Genomic DNA, 17,389 nt, shown 5'->3' with positions numbered 1-17,389 from the left:
ACACCAAGGTGAAGAGCTGTTGAATCTCAGTGGAAGGTCCCTGAGTCTTCATTATATTTTTAACTTTCTTGAAGTTTTGAATTTTTCATAATAAAAAGTTAGGAAGGAAACATTTTAAAGTAGAGAAACTAGATCTTCCCACAGAACACTGGGGACCCTTATTATCATTTTTTAAACCCTGCTCTTTGCTTTTTCAAAGTGAGTTTTGCTAAAGTAATGGTATCTAGCATTTCTGAGAAATTAACCCAAAGGAACAGCTACATTAGCAACAGGAAATTCAGCACATCTGAGTCATCTATGTAAATGGCAATAATGAAAATGAGGGCTTTCGCTGCATGTCTAAGAAATGTTCTCTTTTGGAGACTCTTCCTTTTGTCTTACACCCAGAACTGTCTCAGAGGAGGTTCAACAGCAGGGCCTCAAGGGACCAGGAGTAGGTGGCAGACATGAGGGAGCTCAAAGAGACCACAGCACCTGCACATGCGTCTTTAGGGCCAAAATGCCACGGACATGCGAGTGCAGAGTGGAACCATCTCCCTGGGAAATATTGATCAACAGGACAGTGCTCCCTTTCGTCAAACAATTTCAGTTAAGGAGCTCATGCCCTTCAAGGTGACACAAAAACAGTAAAATGTGAATTAAATGAGCAGATGTTATGTGTTTAGAATAGTGCCCTAAGTTTTCCCTATTGTTACTCCCAATGACCACTGTAGGAGTTCATTTAAAAAGTTAAGAACTGTCTGGCAGGCTATACTAAATGGAAAAGGTAGCATGATAAACAGCGAGCTTAATCTGTATAAGCCAGCAGTTGCGTAAAAGAAAAAAAAAGGTATGAAGGGGGAAAGGGAGGGGAAATACATCCTCTAGCGACACACACGTGCTCAGAAATGCCTGGGCTTTGCTGATGGGCCTAGGATAACTAGATAGGAGAGAAATATACTTCTGCCACATTCTTTTACACTGCTTGAATTTTTTTCTTTACTATGTGTGCATTTTAACTCATTAATTATACATATATAAATGAACCAGATCCAAAACCTTAAGGTATATAAGTTAGCTCTACTCTGGGTTCTAAATCTCTTTTGTCACCTTGGCTGTGGGGCTTAAAATTAGAATCCTGCATCCTCTTGGGAGACAGCTCAAAAAAAGGCTGGTCTCAGAATGAGGTTTAGAAACCTCCAGCACCTGTTCAGTCTTCTGGGGGAGCCAGTGCAGAGGGGGAATCTATTTTTGTGTTTCATGAAATGATTCCATTTGTGTGTTTCCATTTATACAAAGTTCGGGGAACAAGCAAAATGAATCTGTGGTGGTGGGAGTCAGAATCGTGGCTCTTTTGGGGATGGAGTCAGGTGTGCTGGCTGGAAGAGGGCAGTGAGGGGCCTTCTGGGGACTGTGCATGCTCTAAGTCGTGATCTGGGTTGTGGTTGCCTGGGTGTGCATGTACGCGAACACTTACTGAACTTCCCATTTTAAAAGGGTGCATTTCACTGTCTGTAAATTACCCCATCTAATTAAAGAAAATAGAAAGCAAATTAAATCCGTTCTCTGTAAACTGCATTTGAGCAAAAGCATTAACAAGCTGTGATTGGCAATGAGACATTAGGGAACCCTGCCATTCAATTCTCAGCCACTCCCCAAATCAGGCTGGATTTTGTTTTTCATTTCATGCATAACAGGTATTGGCTTTAAAACTCCAAAGTGCTGTAGATTGACCAGGACAATGTGTGTGGCTGCAGAGAGCAGCAGTTAGTCCCATGGAAGCACAGTCTGGAAGCAGTCTGCTCACTGGACAAAGCTGAATTTGCTGTCTTTCCTTCTCCTTCCTTCTCCTCTTTCTCCTTCTCCTTCTTCCTCCTCCTCCTCTTTTTTTGCAACAGGGTCTCATTCTGTAGCTCAGGCTGGAGTGCAGTGGTGCGATCGTAGCTCACTGTGGCCTTGAACTCCTGAGCTCCAGCCCAGGGTTGCAATCCTCCAGCCTCCCAAGTTGCTAGGACTATGGGTGCACACCACCACACCCAGCTAATTAAAAAAAAATTAGGTCTAGTGCAGTGGCTAACGCCTGTAATTCCAGCACTTTGGGAGGCCAAGATGGGTGGATCACCGAGGTCAGGAGTTCGAGACCAGCCTGGCCAATATGGTGAAGCCCCATCTCTACTAAAAATGCAAAAATTAGCCATGAGTGGTGGCTCACACCTCTAGTCCCAGCTACTCAGGAGGCTGAGGCATGAGAATCGCTTGAACCCAGGAGGTGGAGGTTGCAGTGAGCTGAGATCACGCCATTGCACTCCAGCCTGGGCAACAGAGTGAGACTCGGTCTCAAAAAAAAAAAAGTAAATTATAAAGACAGGGTCGCTATGTTGCCCAGGCTAGAACTGAGCTTTCTAACCATCAAAGCTAACCCCCAGCGAGCCAGCTGCTCCATGAGGTGGTGAGAGCCCTGACCCTGGGGGTGTGCAAACAGGAGGTGAGGGGCGACACAATGAGGGCATCCTGTAGTGACTTTGAGCTTACTTATTTCAACAGGCAGAAAGTTCCTGGCAATAGGATCTCTTTCTTACCTCTCTCTTAGAAATCCACCTGCCAGAGCCCAGCTATGGTTTTGTTACTGTTCATTGACACAAGTAATTAAATGTAAAAGTTACAAATAGGGCTAAATTCCCCTTTGATGGTCACCCCCAGTCCTGGTTCCCTCTTGCCCCAACCGATGAGAGCCAGAGTCGTCATGCATGTCCTTGCAGACTTTTTATGCTTCACAGTTATGTGTGCGTGATCACGGACAACACGGTGCTGTACTGTGTATGTGTCTGTGTGTGTGTTGTTTGTTTTTGTTTTTGTTTTACTAAAGGCATCATGCTGTAAGGCTCATGCTATAAGCTACTTTTGTTTACTCAGCGTCTGTCCCGACAGCTTCGAGATGTCTCATTCTTTTAACTGTGGCATTGACTCCTGGCTCTGCCCTGTGCACCCTGCTTATTCAGGCATCCTCTGCTGTGTGGACATTTACATTGTTTCCAGTGTCTCATTGTCATTAGGGGGCTCACTGAGGAGGAGAATTTCTGGGCAGTGGGTAAGGTCTGTGTTCTGCATTTAACTGACCCTGGCCAGTTGCCCTCCAGAACGCTGCTGCCGGCTCCCTCCCTCCAGCGGGACTTGAGGTTATGTTCTGTAGTTCACCTCCTGCTCTTGAGGTTATCAAACATTAAAACTTCGCAACCTGGTGGGTGAAAGTTAGTTTTTCATTGTTCAGTTGTGTTTTTCTGATTTTTGGGAGACTGGACATTTTCTGTGTTTGCTGACCGTTTGCATCTCCTCTCCTGCTCTGTGCACCATTGCCCTGCTCCAGCTGCTTCCCGGAGCCTCCCTCTTTACTCTCCACCTGCCCGCATCCTCCTCGTCCTTCAGTTTCTTCCTAAGGGCCCATGGGCTTTCTTTGGTTTTTACGTTCCTCTCACTCTGCCTTTGGCTGTTTCTGGGCCTCCCATCTCCTGGGAGGTTTCAGAGGATGGGGAAGGCACAGGAGTACAGTCGCCATGCAGTGCAATACGGGCCAGTGTTCATCCTCCATGGCCTTTATTGAGGACTTACTGTGTGCCAAGAACCTGCTCTAAGAACGTAATTACCTAACTGTGCTCCCTCACTTCATGCTCATAACCTCTTGTGAGACGGGCAATGTTCTCAGCCTTTTTTTTTTTTTTTTTTTGGAGATGGAGTCTCTGTTGCCCAGGCTGGAGTGCAATGGCACGATCTCGGCTCATTGCAACCTCCGCCTTGCAGGTTCAAGCCATTCTCCTGCCTCAGCCTCCCAAATAGCTGGGACTACAGGCACAGACTGGGACTACAGGCCACCACACCCGGCTAATATTTTTTTTTTTTTTTTTTTTTTTTTAAGTAGAGATGGGATTTCATCATGTTGCCCAGAGTGGTCTCGAACTCCTGAGCTCAGACAATCCACTCACCTCGGCCTCCCAAAGTGCTAGGATTACAGGCGTGAGCCATCAGGCCCGACCTCATCCTTGTTTTACCTGGAGAACATGGAGGCACAGAGGAGTTCCATAAATTGCCACCAAGGCCTTCCACTGGTGTGCAGCAGAGTCAAGATTCAAACCCAGGCTGTCTGGCCCTGGGGTCCAGCCTCTCCAGTGCTCTGCTAGGTGCTGGACAGGGTCAACGAGACACAGAGAATGAGCACCACCTGATAGACTGGGACAGTCAGGGACGGCTTCCTGGAGGAGGTGACACCTCAATGGAGCCTTGAGGGAAGAGCAGGAGGGGCTGACCAGGCAATGAACAGAATAAGTATAACCAGGAAGAGGGAAAGGCCTGAGTGTTGCTGGGAGGCTGGAGAGCTGGCCTGGCTTGGGATGTGTGCCAGGGGGGCAGGCGATCAGGACCAAGGGATGGCCAGGGCCAGATCTAGACAAGCCTGGGTCATCCCATAGTCGCAGGGCCCGGCAGGCCTTCCACTGCTCTGTGTGTACCCCATGGGACGCCAGGAGCCTGGGCTGCGGCCACCCACCTGGGCTCCTTAGACCCAGTGCGCAGGCATGGGGGCGGGAGTGGGTGTGGCTGATTTACATCCAACAGGTTGAGGGGAAAACCCAGGAAGTGCAGCCCAGGCACTAATCAAATCTAAGACTAATAATAAGCATCCTGAGTAATGAGTGGCCTGGGCCGGAGCAGGCGAGGTGGCCGGAGCCGTGTGGACCAGGAGGAGCGGTGTGAGTAGCCGGGCAGGAGGGCAGGAGGGCAGGAGGGCAGGTGTGAGGTGTGAGGAGGGTTGGGCCTCAGTGCCGTGGGGGTTGGCAGGGTCTGGTGGGTGCAAGACCCACAGCAGATCCACACACTGGGGCAGTCCCAGCCTCCCCAAGCCCCGGCACATGGAGAGCCCTGGATCTGGATGCCTCTGGGGTGTGGGGCTTGCCTTCCGGGAGAGAAGCCATCAAGGCTGCAGGGTTGGCCACACCAGCAGGAATTCCCTTTGTCACCACGGCCCTCCGGACACCCCCCAATTTCCCCCTTACATGCCCGCTGGACCATTTTAATGCTAATCTCAAACACCAGATTGTTTGATTTGTAGAGACCACAGGATCTATTCCTTAAGAACACAAACTCTAAAAACAAAACAAAAAACTAAGCATCATACCATCACCCCAGCTGAAACAACAATTCCTGAACATCATCACATAGCCCGCCAGGGTTCAAACTGCCCCGACTGTCTCATCTATGTCTTTCTCAGTTGATTTGTTCAAATCAGCCTGGCCCACATTAGACTTTTGGCTATGTTTTAATCTATAACAGTTTCTGCCCATTTTTTCCTCGGTTATTTATTTGTTGACAAAATTGGACTATTTATCCTATAGTTTTTTTTGTTTTTTGAGACAGAGTCTTGCTCTGTCACCCAGGCTGGAGTGCAATGGCATGATTTTGGCTTGCTGCAACCTCCGCCTCCAGGGTTCAAGCTATTCTCCTGCCTCAGCCTCCCAAGTGACTGAGATTATAGGTGCTCACCACCACGCCCGGTTAATTTTTTGTATTTTTAGTAGAGATAGGCTTTCGCCATGTTGGCCAGGCTGATCTCAAACTCCTGACCTCACGTAATCTACCTGCCTCAGCCTCCCAAAGTGCTGGGATTACAGGCGTGAGCCACGGTGCCCGGCCCTTATAGCATTTTTATCATAGTGAGTTTCTAAGGTTTTATGAAAGGGCCCCAGGTCCATCACTGTGCAGACAGAACCCATGGCCAGATGGACCGGGGCACAGCCTAGATTCACAGCCTCTCCCTGCTGCTCTGTCCTACACCCCAGGCAGGGAGCAAATCTGTTCTCCCATCCTCTTTTGTGTCCAGCCACCATGTCCCCAGAATCTACCAAGTCAGGGGCTCAAATACATAAAGTTTCTGAGAGACTTGGACAAGGCAGTGACCAGAGGCTGTCTTGACACAGGATGAAATTGCCCAGGCTTCTGGCACCACGAGTCAGGACCCAGCTAGAACTGTGACCTGGCAGTGGCAGAAGCTGTCTGGGGCTGCCGAATCAGCCCTGAGTCACTCTGGGACCTTGGCTGAGCCGCTTCCCCTCAGTGTAAAATGAAGAAGACTGTCTTTCCTACCAGACATCCCTCAAAAACACAAAAGTGCTTTGATGAAACTACCAGACCCCCTCTTGGGGAGTCACGAGGAAAGGCTCTGAGAAGACCTGCAGTTAGAAAAAACGCCTTGACTTTCTCTAACCCAGTGTTTTTCAAACTAATTTGATCACAGAGATCTTTCTTGGTATAGCACCTGTTAACCAGCCAAGCACGTAAGGAGGGACAAGCAGAGGGCTCTGAGAATCACCCTCCTTGGCTGCTGTCTGGTCTCCGGATGCAGGAGAGAGTTTCCATCTTGCATCCAAATTTGTGGCGGCCCAGAGTGGGAGCCCAGCCCACAGAGCTAGTGTCGGATAGGAGTTCCCTTCCTTCCCTTTCCGTCAATGGAGCTTCTCTCTCAAGCTTCTATTCTGCCTGGCTGGTGTCAGTCATGGGGTTTTCCCACCCTCCTTTGGCACTTGATGATGGTTCTGGGATTTTATGTAGGTCCATATGGTGGTAGAGGAGGGGGCAGGGACAGGCCCACTGGTCAGCTTGGCATCTGCCATCTGGTCAGTCAGGCTCCGTCTCTCCTTCAGGTCCAGTGGCTTTGGTGGCTTCCAGGCAATGAATGGGTCTTGGAACGTCTCCAAGGCTGCCCTTGTCACATAGAACCTCCTGCCCGCCTTCCACTCAACCAACCCTTCACGGTGATATGCGGAGGGTGGCGGCTTTCTCCCTCTTTGCTCCTCCACCCAAATATGGGGAGAATCAGGGGTCTGTCTTTAATTTTGTTTGATCCTTTGATTTTAGATTTGCTTTTGAATAGATAGTATCGTCAGATGGTTTGAAACCCAGAAAGTATTGAAAGATATATAATAGAAAGTCTTTTTTTCTCCTTGTCCTCCATCTGCCAAGTTCCCACCTCCCCTAGAATAAGTAGCTTTATTTACATATAACTTACATGCCGTGAAATTCACCTGTGTAAAGTGTACAAGTCTGTGTTTTTAGTATATTTACAGAGTTGTGCAACCATCACTGTAAGCTAATTTTAGAACATTTCGATGACCCCAAAAAGAAACTTTGTCAGTCTTCATTCCTCCCTAGCCCCAGGCTAATCTACTCTCTGTCTCTATAGATTTGCCTATTTTGGACATTTTCCATAAATGGAATCATATGTGGTGTATTGTGACTAGCTGTTTCCACTTGGCATAATGTTTTCAAGGGCCATCCAAGTTGTAGCAGGTATCAGTACTTCCTTCAGTTTTGTGGCTAAATCACATTCCATTTTATGGATATATCATGTGGCTTATCCAGTCATCAGTGGATGGACATTTGGGATGTTTCTACTTTTTGTCACTGTGATTATTAACAAGGCTTCTATGAACTTTTGGGTTTAAGTTTTAAGTGAGCATGTCTTCTTTTCTCTTAAGTAGACGGATACCTACAAGTGGAATTGCTGGGTCATATGATACATTCTGTGTTTAACATTTAAAGGAACTGCTAAATGCTTTCCAAAGTGGCTGCACTATTTTATAATTCACTTCAGGCATGAGGGTTCTGATTTCTCCACGTCTTCACTGACACTTGTCATTGACCGTCTTTCTCATTCTAGCCATCCCAGGGGGTGTGAGGTAGTATCTCACTGTGGTTTGGATTTGCATTTCCCTAGTGACAAATGATATTGAGCATCTTTTGCATGTGCTTTTTGGCCATTTATATGTTTTTTGGGGGAAAATGTCTATGGAAATAGTCCATATAAAAATTGGGTTATTTGTCTTTTCATTATTCTGTTATAAGCATTCTTTATATATTTTGGATACAAGCTCCTTATCAGGTATAAGATTTGTAACTATTTTCACCAAGTTTGTGGATTGTCTTTTTACTTTCTTCATGATTTTCTTTGGAGCACAAAAGTTTTCATTTTGATTAAGTTCAATTTTGATCAATCTTCTCTTCTATCACATGCAAATTTGGTGTCATTGCCTAGCCCCAAATCATGAAGATTTAATTCTATGTTTTCTTCTATGAGTTCTGTGGTTTTAGCTCTTACATGTAAGTCTATGATCTACTTGGATTTAATGTTTGTGTGTGGTGTGAGATAACAGTCCAAATTCATTCTTTTGTACGTGAATACCCAGTTGACCCAGCAATATTTTTGAAAACACTATTCTTTCTCCCATTGAATTGTCTGGGTATCCTTGTTGAAAATCCATTGATCATAACTGTTAGGCTTTATTTTTGAACTCTCAATTTCATTCTATTGATTTATACCTGTCTTGATGCCAGTACCACCCTATCTTTTTTTTTTTTTTTTTTTGAGACGGAGTCTCGCTGTGTGGCCCAGGCTGGAGTGCAGTGGTGCGATCTTGGCTCACTGCAAGCTCCACCTCCTGGGTTCACGCCATTCTCCCGCCTCAGCCTCCGAGTAGCTGGGACTACAGGCGCCCACTACCACACCCGGCTAGTTTTTTGTATTTTTGGTAGAGACGGGATTTCACCATGTTAGCCAGGATGGTCTTGATCTCCTGACCTCATGATCCACCCGCCTCGGCCTCCCAAAGTGCTGGGATACAGGCTTGAGCCACCGCGCCCAGCCCACCCTATCTTAATTAGCATTGTATTGCAATAAGTTTTGAAGTAGGGAACCATGAGTCTTCCAACTATGCTTTGTTTTCTTTCAATCCATGAGCATGGGATGGCTTTCCATTTATTTAAATCTTTAATTTCCTTCAGCAATGTTTTTTAGTTTTCATGTATGTCTCTCATTTCTTTTATTAATTTTTTTCTTAAATATTTTCTTTAAAATAGTGTTTTCGGTTTCTTATTTATTTTTTTTTTAATTTTTTTTTTTTGAGACAGAGTTGCCCAGGCTGAAGTGCAGAGGCACCATCTCTGCTCACTGCAAGCTCCGCCTTCCAGGTTTGCGCCATTCTCCTGCCTCAGCCTCTCGAATAGCTGGGACGACAGCACCCACCACCACACCTGGCTAATTTTTTTTTTTTTTTGTATTTTTAGTAGAGACGGGTGTCGCTGTGTTAGCCAGGATGGTCTCGATCTCCTGACCTTGTGATCCGCCAGCTTCGGCCTCCCAAAGTGCTGGGATTACAGGTGTGAGCCACTGTGCCCGGCCTGGTTTCTTATTTTTAACAGAATATTTTTATGCATACATGACCATTTACAAATATGATTAGAACTTTCCCCTTTATTCAAAAATAACCTCCAAAACAAAAACAGGGCCTATGAGCCATGCCATTATATACCTTGTTTTGTTTTTGTTTTTTTAGTTAATATGTCTTGCTGTTCTTTCCATAGCAACATACAGAGAGCTTCCTCATTAGTTTTGTTGATAGCTATATAACAATCTAGTGTATAAATGTACTGTAATTTACTCAGTCAATTCCCTGCTGATGGATATTGGGTTACTTTTAATCTTCTGCTATTACAAATGTTGCTGCAATTGGCCAGACGTGGTGGCTCCCACCTGTAATTCCAGCACTCTGAAAGTCTGAGGCAGGCAGATCACCTGAGGCCAGGAGTTCCAGACCAGCCTGGCCAACATGGTGAAACCCTATCTCTACTAAAAATACAAAAATTAGCCAGGTATGCTGGTAGGTGCCTGTAATCCCAGCTACTCGGGAGGCTGAGACAGGAGAATTGCTTGAACCCAGGAGGCAGAAGTTTCAGTGAGCTGAGATCACACCACTGCACTCCAGCCTAGGAGACGGAATGAGACTCTGTCTCAAAAGAAAAAAAAAAAAAAAAAGAGGAAAAAACACACACAAAAAGCAAATGTTGTGTTCACCTTGGCAGCACATATACTAAAAAAAAAAATGTTGCTGCCGTAAATTTATAATTTCACACTTCAGGATAAATTTCAAAGTTTAATCACTGGGTCAGTGAGTAAATCCATCAGTAATTTTGACAAACGTTGTCAAATTACCCTCCATGGGGGTTATTTCTTTTTTTTGTTTTTTTGTTTTTTTTTTTTTTTGAGACGGAGTCTTGCTCTGTCCCCCTGGCTGGAGTGCAGTGGTACTATCTCGGCTCACTGCAAGCTCTGCTTCCCGGGATCATGCCATTCTCCTGCCTCAGCCTCCCGAGTAGCTGGGACTACAGGCGCCCGCCACCGCGCCCGGCTAATTTTTTTGTATTTTTAGTAGAGACGGGGTTTCACCGTGTTAGCCAGGATGGTCTCGATCCCCTGACCTTGTGATCCGCCTGCCTCGGCCTCCCAAACTGCTGGGATTACAAGCGTGAGCCACCGCGCCCGGCCCGGGGGTTATTTCTATTTACTCTCCTTCTGTAATGAATAAGAATGCCATTCTCCCCACAGGCTCTGCCAATAGAAGGTTCTATTAAGCTTTTGGAGTTTTACCAATCTCAGGGTGAAGATGGTATCAGTGTAGTTTGAATTTGCCTGTCTCTTTTGAATGAGACATCCTTATGTTGTATTTCCCTGTCTGTGAACTGTCTATTCATGTCCTTTGCCTGTTTTTCTCATGGGTAGCTGATCTTTATTTTTCTGTTTATTCTTTAGATCTTTAGATCTGAGTTGCAAAGGTTTTGTGCCTGTTTTTCATATGTCTTTGGACTTGGGTGTTTGTTGTCATAAAGAAGTTTTGTTGTTTTTGTTTGTTTGTTTGTTTGCTTGCTTTGTTTTGTTTTTGAGATGGAGTCTCACTCTGTCGCTCAGGCTGGAGTGCAGTGGTGTGATCTCAGCTCACTGCAACTTCCCCCTCCTGGGTTCAAGCAATTCTGCTGCCTCAGCCTCCTGAGTAGCTGGGATTACAGGTGCACACCACCATGCCCAGCTAATTTTTGTATTTCTAGTAAAGACAAGATTTCACCATATTGGTTAAATTGACCTGGAGCTCCTGACCTCAGGTGATCCACCCACCTCGGGCTCCAAAGTGCTGGGATTACAGGCATGAGCTGCTGTGTCCAGCCGAAAAAGTTTTTTTGTTTGCCTGTTGTTTTGTGGATTCTATGTTGTACATCTTTTCTTTTATGGATTTTGGGTCACAGTTAGAAAGGCCTTTCACAATTTGATGATGGAAAACAGTTATGAAATGGTTTCTTCTCTATTAAATTTACGTATTTTTATTCTTTTCACATTTAAATATTTTATTGGGTTGCTTTTTGATATGAGGGAAATTATTTCCCGTGCTTGTTTCTGGCCCAGTCACTTTGTGCCAAGAATCTTTTCTTCTGAGGGTTGAAAGCAACAGCTAGGACTTTCCCCTTTCCTCATCAAGGCACCTCTCCTTGCGTCCTCCCTGGATGGAGGAGATGCAGGCAGGGAGGGAGCTGCTGCTGAAGCTCAATACGATCCCTGCCCAGCTGTCTATCAGCACAGTGCAAGAATGCGGCTTGCTTTTTCTTCCACAGGTCTTTACTGAGGACAACTATATACAAGGAATCCAGCTACTGATTAGCATTTATCCAGCACCTGCTGTGTGCCTGCTGTCATGGAAGGCACTGGATTCAGAGACGAATGAGACAGTAGGGGAAGGCAGAATGGCTACACCCTGAAATGTCACATTACCAACAAGAAATGTCACCCAGCAGTGGGTGCTGGGAGTTCAGGTTCTGGGAGTAGTTCTCCCGGCCCAGAGCACTAATTTGATGCTACTGTCATTATTAATGATTATCATTGGCTGGGCACAGGGGCTCACACCTGTTGTCTTAGCTACTTGGGAAACTGAGGGGAGGGAATCACTTTAACCCAGGAATTCAAGGCTGCAGTGAGCTATGATTGCACCACTGTAATTTTGTAGAGACAGAGCAAAACCCTGTCTCTATAGAAGAAAATTTAATTATCACTAATATTAAAATTATTTTACATTATTATAAAATGATAACTATTAACCCATTATATTTCATACTATTTATATTTATAGTAGCAGCCATATCTTGGGCCAGTTACATGCTTGTCATGTACACACCCTTGAGAAGATCTACAAAAGAAAGCCTAGAATCCGCATTTGACAGGTCAGGAAAACTGAGGTTGTGCACAGCCTGAGTCCTTCCCAAGATGACTCAACCGTGCTTTCCCCACCGTGGGCACTTCACGCCGGCACACTCTGGGTCACCGAACCATGGCGAATCTGTTTTTAACATGAGCTGACAGGAGGTGAAAATTATAATGGGTGGAAGTGGCTGTCCCCATTTCACAAACAGAAAACTGAGAAGGTGACTTGACCAGTTCTCCCAGGACCTAACTAAGTTCTTCTTCCTTTAGAACCAGCATGGGAGCCTGGGCGTGGTGGCTCATGCCTGTCATCCCAGCACTTTGGGAGGCCGAGGCAGGCAGATCACCTGAGGTCAGGGGTTCGAGATCAGTCTGACCAACATGGCGAAACCCCATCTACTAAAAATACAAAAATTAGCTGGGTGTGGTGGCACACACCTGTAATCCCAGCTACTCGGGAGGCTGAGGCAGGAGAATCGCTTGAACTTGGGAGGCAGAGGTTGCAGTGAGCTGAGATCTCACCACTGCACTCTAGCCTGGGGAACAAGAGTGAAACTCCATCTCAAAAAAGAAAAAAACAAACAAACAAAAAGCATGGGGATGGTGGACTCCCAACCCTGAACATCTCTGAAGGTTCATTCTGAGTGGAGATGGGAGCAGCCACGGTGGTCTATTTCAAAATACAACTCACAGAAACCAAAAGCCATCTTTTCCTCCTCCTCCTTCCTTCTCCTCCCCTTCTCTTCCCTGTCTTCTTCATCTCTCTTCTTTTTCCCTTCTTCTCCTCTTCTGCCTCCTCTTCCTCATTCTTCTTTTCCTGCTCCATTTCTTCTTCCTCCTCCTTCCTGGTTAGCAGAAGCCAGGTTGTAAGGTCACCATCCATTCCCACGCACGTCCCTCAGGTCTCAGGCTGCAGCCTCATCGGGGCACACACCCTGTCTCTGCACGCTGGAATCCTCTCCTGTCCCCACCCCACTGGTGAGCTCAACTCATAGCCCCCAGCCCTAGTTTGCAATCAGTGTTTGCTTGAAAGACTGCATGAGAAAGGCCGGGCGCTGTGGCTCACGCCTGTAATCGCAGCACTTTGGGAGGCCGAGGCAGGTGGATCACGAGGTCAGGAGATAGAGACCATCCTGGCCAACACGGTGAAACCCCGTCTCTACTAAAAATACAAAAAAATTAGCCAGGCGTGGTGGCGGGCGTCTGTAGTCCCAGCTACTCGGGAGGCTGAGAAAGGAGAATGGCATGAATCCGGGAGGCAGAACTTGCAGTGAGCAGAGATGGCGCCACTGCATGCCAGCCTGGGCGACAGAGCGAGACTCTGTCTCAAAAAAAAAAAGACCAAAAAAAAAAAAAGCAAAAACAAAAAAAACTAGATAAGAAATTCCTCCTATCTGCCAAGCTTTTACTGTTCCTTCTTTTCCAGCCACATCTACAGGTTTTCTTGGTGAAATTGTAAAGGGCAAGAACGAGGAGCCGACCCCTCCCCTCAACCCTGCTCCTTCACTCCTGCACAGAACCCTCCCCACCAAGGAGGAAAAGATGGAGTTGGCCCACGCAAACAGGAATTGGCCCCTTAAAGTTTTGTTTTCTCGATCCAGGTGTGGGCCTTGTCCAGCACAGTACTCCTTATCACAGGAAGCGGCAATATTAACAAGGGCAGTAGCTCAGGGGGTCGTCTTTACTAACGTGCTCAATACTGTACTAGGCACCTGCCATGCATACGCTGCTCGCAGTGATTCTGTGAGTAGCAACAGCATCCTCATTTTACAGGGGAGGACGCTGGGTCTCCAAGAGGGGAAGTTGTGCCCGAGGTCACACAGCGAGGAGTACCAGCCCCATGACTCACAGCCCAGGGTTCCCAAGCAGGGCTGCCCCGTGACTTTCCCCAGGCTCATCCCCAAAGTGGCTCAGAATCTGGTCTACTCCCCCTGCTGGTCCTTGACTTGTCCGTTTTAGATGCTCTGGATTGATTTCCCACTTTCTAAGGTGAGAACTTAACTTGGACGTCACTATCTGCATGCACGCAGCCTCCCCTCCCCAGGCCCCCAGTGAAGTAGGGGTACGTGTTCAGTTGGAGTCAAGATAGACCTGCTGGCTGCCGGCTCTGCCCCAGAAAGTCAACTCCTCTGCAGTTCTGTTCTCCCCACTCTCCTTCCTCTCTCCTAGAAAGCCTGTTTTTGCCTTTGTTCGCTGACAATGGTCTAATGGCTCTCACAGTGAGTAAACTCTTTTACAGAAGGAATAATTCCAAGTCTCCACCTTATTCATTGACTCGGATGGTTCATTTATTTATGACAATGTAAATATTGCCCACAGCTGAGCTGCTATTAATGTCCTATGATTACCTTTCTTTTCTTTCTTTCTTTCTTTTTTTTGTGGGGGGAGACCGAGTCTCACTCTGTGGCCCAGGCTGGAGTGCAGTGGCATAATCTTAGCTCACTGCAACCTCTGTCTCCTGGTTTCAAGTGATTCTCCTGCTTCAGCTTGTCAAGTAGCTGAGATTTCAGGCATGCACCACCACACCCAGCTAATTTTTGTATTTTCAGTGAAGACGGGGTTTCACCATATTGGCCAGGCTGGTCTCGAACTCCTGACCTCAAATGATCCACCTGCCTCAGTCTCCCAAAGTGCTTGGATAACAGGCATGAGCCACCACACCTGGCTTACTTTTCTTTTCTTAGTGATGTCTTCTGTTTCCCTGGAGTTGGTAACTCCTCTGTTTTCTATGCATGTAGTTCATCTCCAGCTCTGGGATAAATCCACCCTGTCAGTTGGTCAGACATCCTCACTTACCTATCACTTCTGTGTTTTCACTGGTGACATTTACCCTTCTTCCATTTTAGCTGGAATAGAGTACCCTCTAGACCTCCAAGCAGCTGTCACTGGGGAAGTCCTTCACCATCATGCCGAGAATGCCCACCTTCCCCTCTCCGCTGACAGGGGTCCTGTTTTTCACCACCCCTGGTTTTTTTTTGTCCGTTCCCCAAATTCAGTGGAGCAAGTTCTCCAGTAGCTTCCAAGATCTTGCATGTCTGAGAAAGTCTTTATTCTACCTCACACTTGATAGATAACAATGTTCTAGACTGAAAATAACTTTCTATCATAAACTTTAAGGCATTGCTCCATTTTCTGCTTACTTTCTGCTTTCTACTTCCATTTTTTTGCTGGTAAAATATATATAATGAAACTTTGACCATTTTAATCATGATGACGTATTCAATTAAGTGGCACTACGTACATGCACAAGCACCACTATCTATATCCAAACCCTTTTTATGGCCCCAGACAGAAATTATGAACACATTAATCAATTAACCTGCCTGTGCTAACCTCTATTTTACTCTCTAACTCTATGAATTTGCCTCTTCTACTTCCCTCAGGTAAGGGGAATTGTACAATATTTGTCTCTATATGACTGTCTTATTTCACTTAGCATAATATCTTCAAAGTTTATCCATGTTGTAGCATGTATAAGTATTCCATTCATTTTAATATCATCATAGTATCCCACTGTGTACCTGTAACATATTTTCTTCATCCATTCATATGCTGATAAATGATTGGACTGTTTCCACCTTTGGCTGTTGCAAATATGCTGTTCTGAATGTTGGGGTACAAGTACCTGTTTGCATCCCTGTTTCAGTTCTTTTGGATATTTACTTAGGAGTGGAATTACTGGGTCATGTGGTAGTTTTATGTTTGTCTTTTTAAGGAACTGCCAGACTTTTCCACAGCTGTTGCTCTGTTATACATTCCCATGAGCAGTGCCTTCACATCTACTTTCTTCACATCTCCAACGCTGCTTATTTTCCATTTTTAAATAATAGCCATCCTAATGGGTGTGAAATGATATCTTATTGTGGTTTTGATTTGCATTTCCCTAATGACTAATGATGTTAAGCATCTTTTCTTGTGCTTATTGACCACTTGAATGTTTTATTTGGAGAAATGCTGATTCAAGCCTTTTGCTCAGTTTTGACTTGTTTTTTTGTTGTTGAGTTTTAGGAGTTCTTTATATATTCTGGATATTACTCCCATATCAGATATATGATTTGAAGATATTTTCTCCCATCCTGTGAGTTGTCTTTTCACTCTCTCAATAGTGTCCTTTGGTGCACAAAAGTTTTAAATTTTGATGAAGTCCAATTTATCTAGTTTTTTCCTTTCATTGCCTATGCCTTTGGTGCTGTATCCAAGATATCATTGTCAAATTTAGTGCACGGAGATTTCCTGCTATGTTTTCTTCCGAAAGTTTTATAGTTTTAGCCCTTAGTCCGTTTTGAGTTATTTTTTGTATGTGGTGTTAGGGAAGCATTCAACTTCATTCTCTTGTATGTGATTATCAAATTTTTCCAGTATCATTTGTGGAAGACTGTCCTTTTCCCCACTGAATGGAATTGTTAGGGTTTTCTACATATAACATTGGGTTATCTGTGATAAGAGATAATCTTATGCTCTCCTTTCCACTGTGGATACTTTTATTTCTTTTTCTTGTCTAAGTGCTCTGGCTAGTGCTCCTGGTGCTATGTTGAAGAGAAGTGGCAAATATGTGTATCCTGGCCTTGCTCTGATCTTAGGGGAAAACTTTCTCTTTCACCATTGAGAATGTGGGATTCTCAAATATGGCCTTTATCATGATAGGAAAGTTACTTTGTATTCCTAGTTTCTTGAGTGTTTTTATCATTAAAAAAATTTGGATTTAGTCAAGCACTTTTTCTGCATCAATTGAGATGATCATTTAGTTTTACTATTCATTTCTTTAGTGTGGTGCATTTTACTAGTTGATAAAATGTATGTTGAACTACCATTGCACTCCAGAAATAAATCCCACTTGGTTATGGTGAATAAACTTTTAATGTGCCATTGAGTTCAATTTGCATACATAAGGCATATTGGTGTGTAATTTTCTCTCCTTGTGACATCTTTATTGTGATTTTGTATTAGTGTAATCCTGACTTTGTGAATGAGTTAGGAAGTGTTCTTTCCTCTTTGATTTTTGGGAAGAGTTTCAGAAGAATTGGTATTCATTCCTTTTTAAATGTTTTGGTAGAATTCAAAAGCAATCTTGTCCTGAGCTTGTCACTGATAGGTTTCTGATTACTGATTCAATCTTGCTATAAGTGTATCCAAATTTTCTATTTCTTTGTTTGTCAGTTTTGGTAGATTGTGTGTTTCTAAGAATATGTCCATTTTTATCTATGTTATCAAATTTGTTGGTGTACCATTGTGCATAGTATTCTTTTATAATCCTTTTTATTTCTGTAAAACAAGTAATAAAGTTCTTAATGTCATTTCTGATTTTAATAATATGAGTCATCTCTCTTTTTCATAGTCAATCTACCTAAA

At 44.8% G+C, this 17,389-nt stretch overlaps 1 protein-coding gene across 1 annotated transcript in view; it reads left to right on the top strand.

Annotated features, from left to right (window-relative positions):
• The first annotated feature begins 4,647 nt into the window (after nucleotides 1-4,647).
• The window catches only part of TNFRSF13B (TNF receptor superfamily member 13B), a 31,880-nt gene continuing 19,138 nt past the window's right edge, over nucleotides 4,648-17,389 (top strand). The window contains exon 1 of the mRNA XM_008010499.3: nucleotides 4,648-4,718. Within this exon, the coding sequence (XP_008008690.1) occupies nucleotides 4,658-4,718 (61 nt within the window). The 5' untranslated portion in view covers nucleotides 4,648-4,657. The remainder of the gene's footprint in view (nucleotides 4,719-17,389) is intronic.

Source organism: Chlorocebus sabaeus, chromosome 16 (assembly GCF_047675955.1).
Source record: "Chlorocebus sabaeus isolate Y175 chromosome 16, mChlSab1.0.hap1, whole genome shotgun sequence".
NCBI lineage: Eukaryota > Metazoa > Chordata > Mammalia > Primates > Cercopithecidae > Chlorocebus > Chlorocebus sabaeus.
This window is presented reverse-complemented; position numbering and strand designations above follow the sequence as displayed.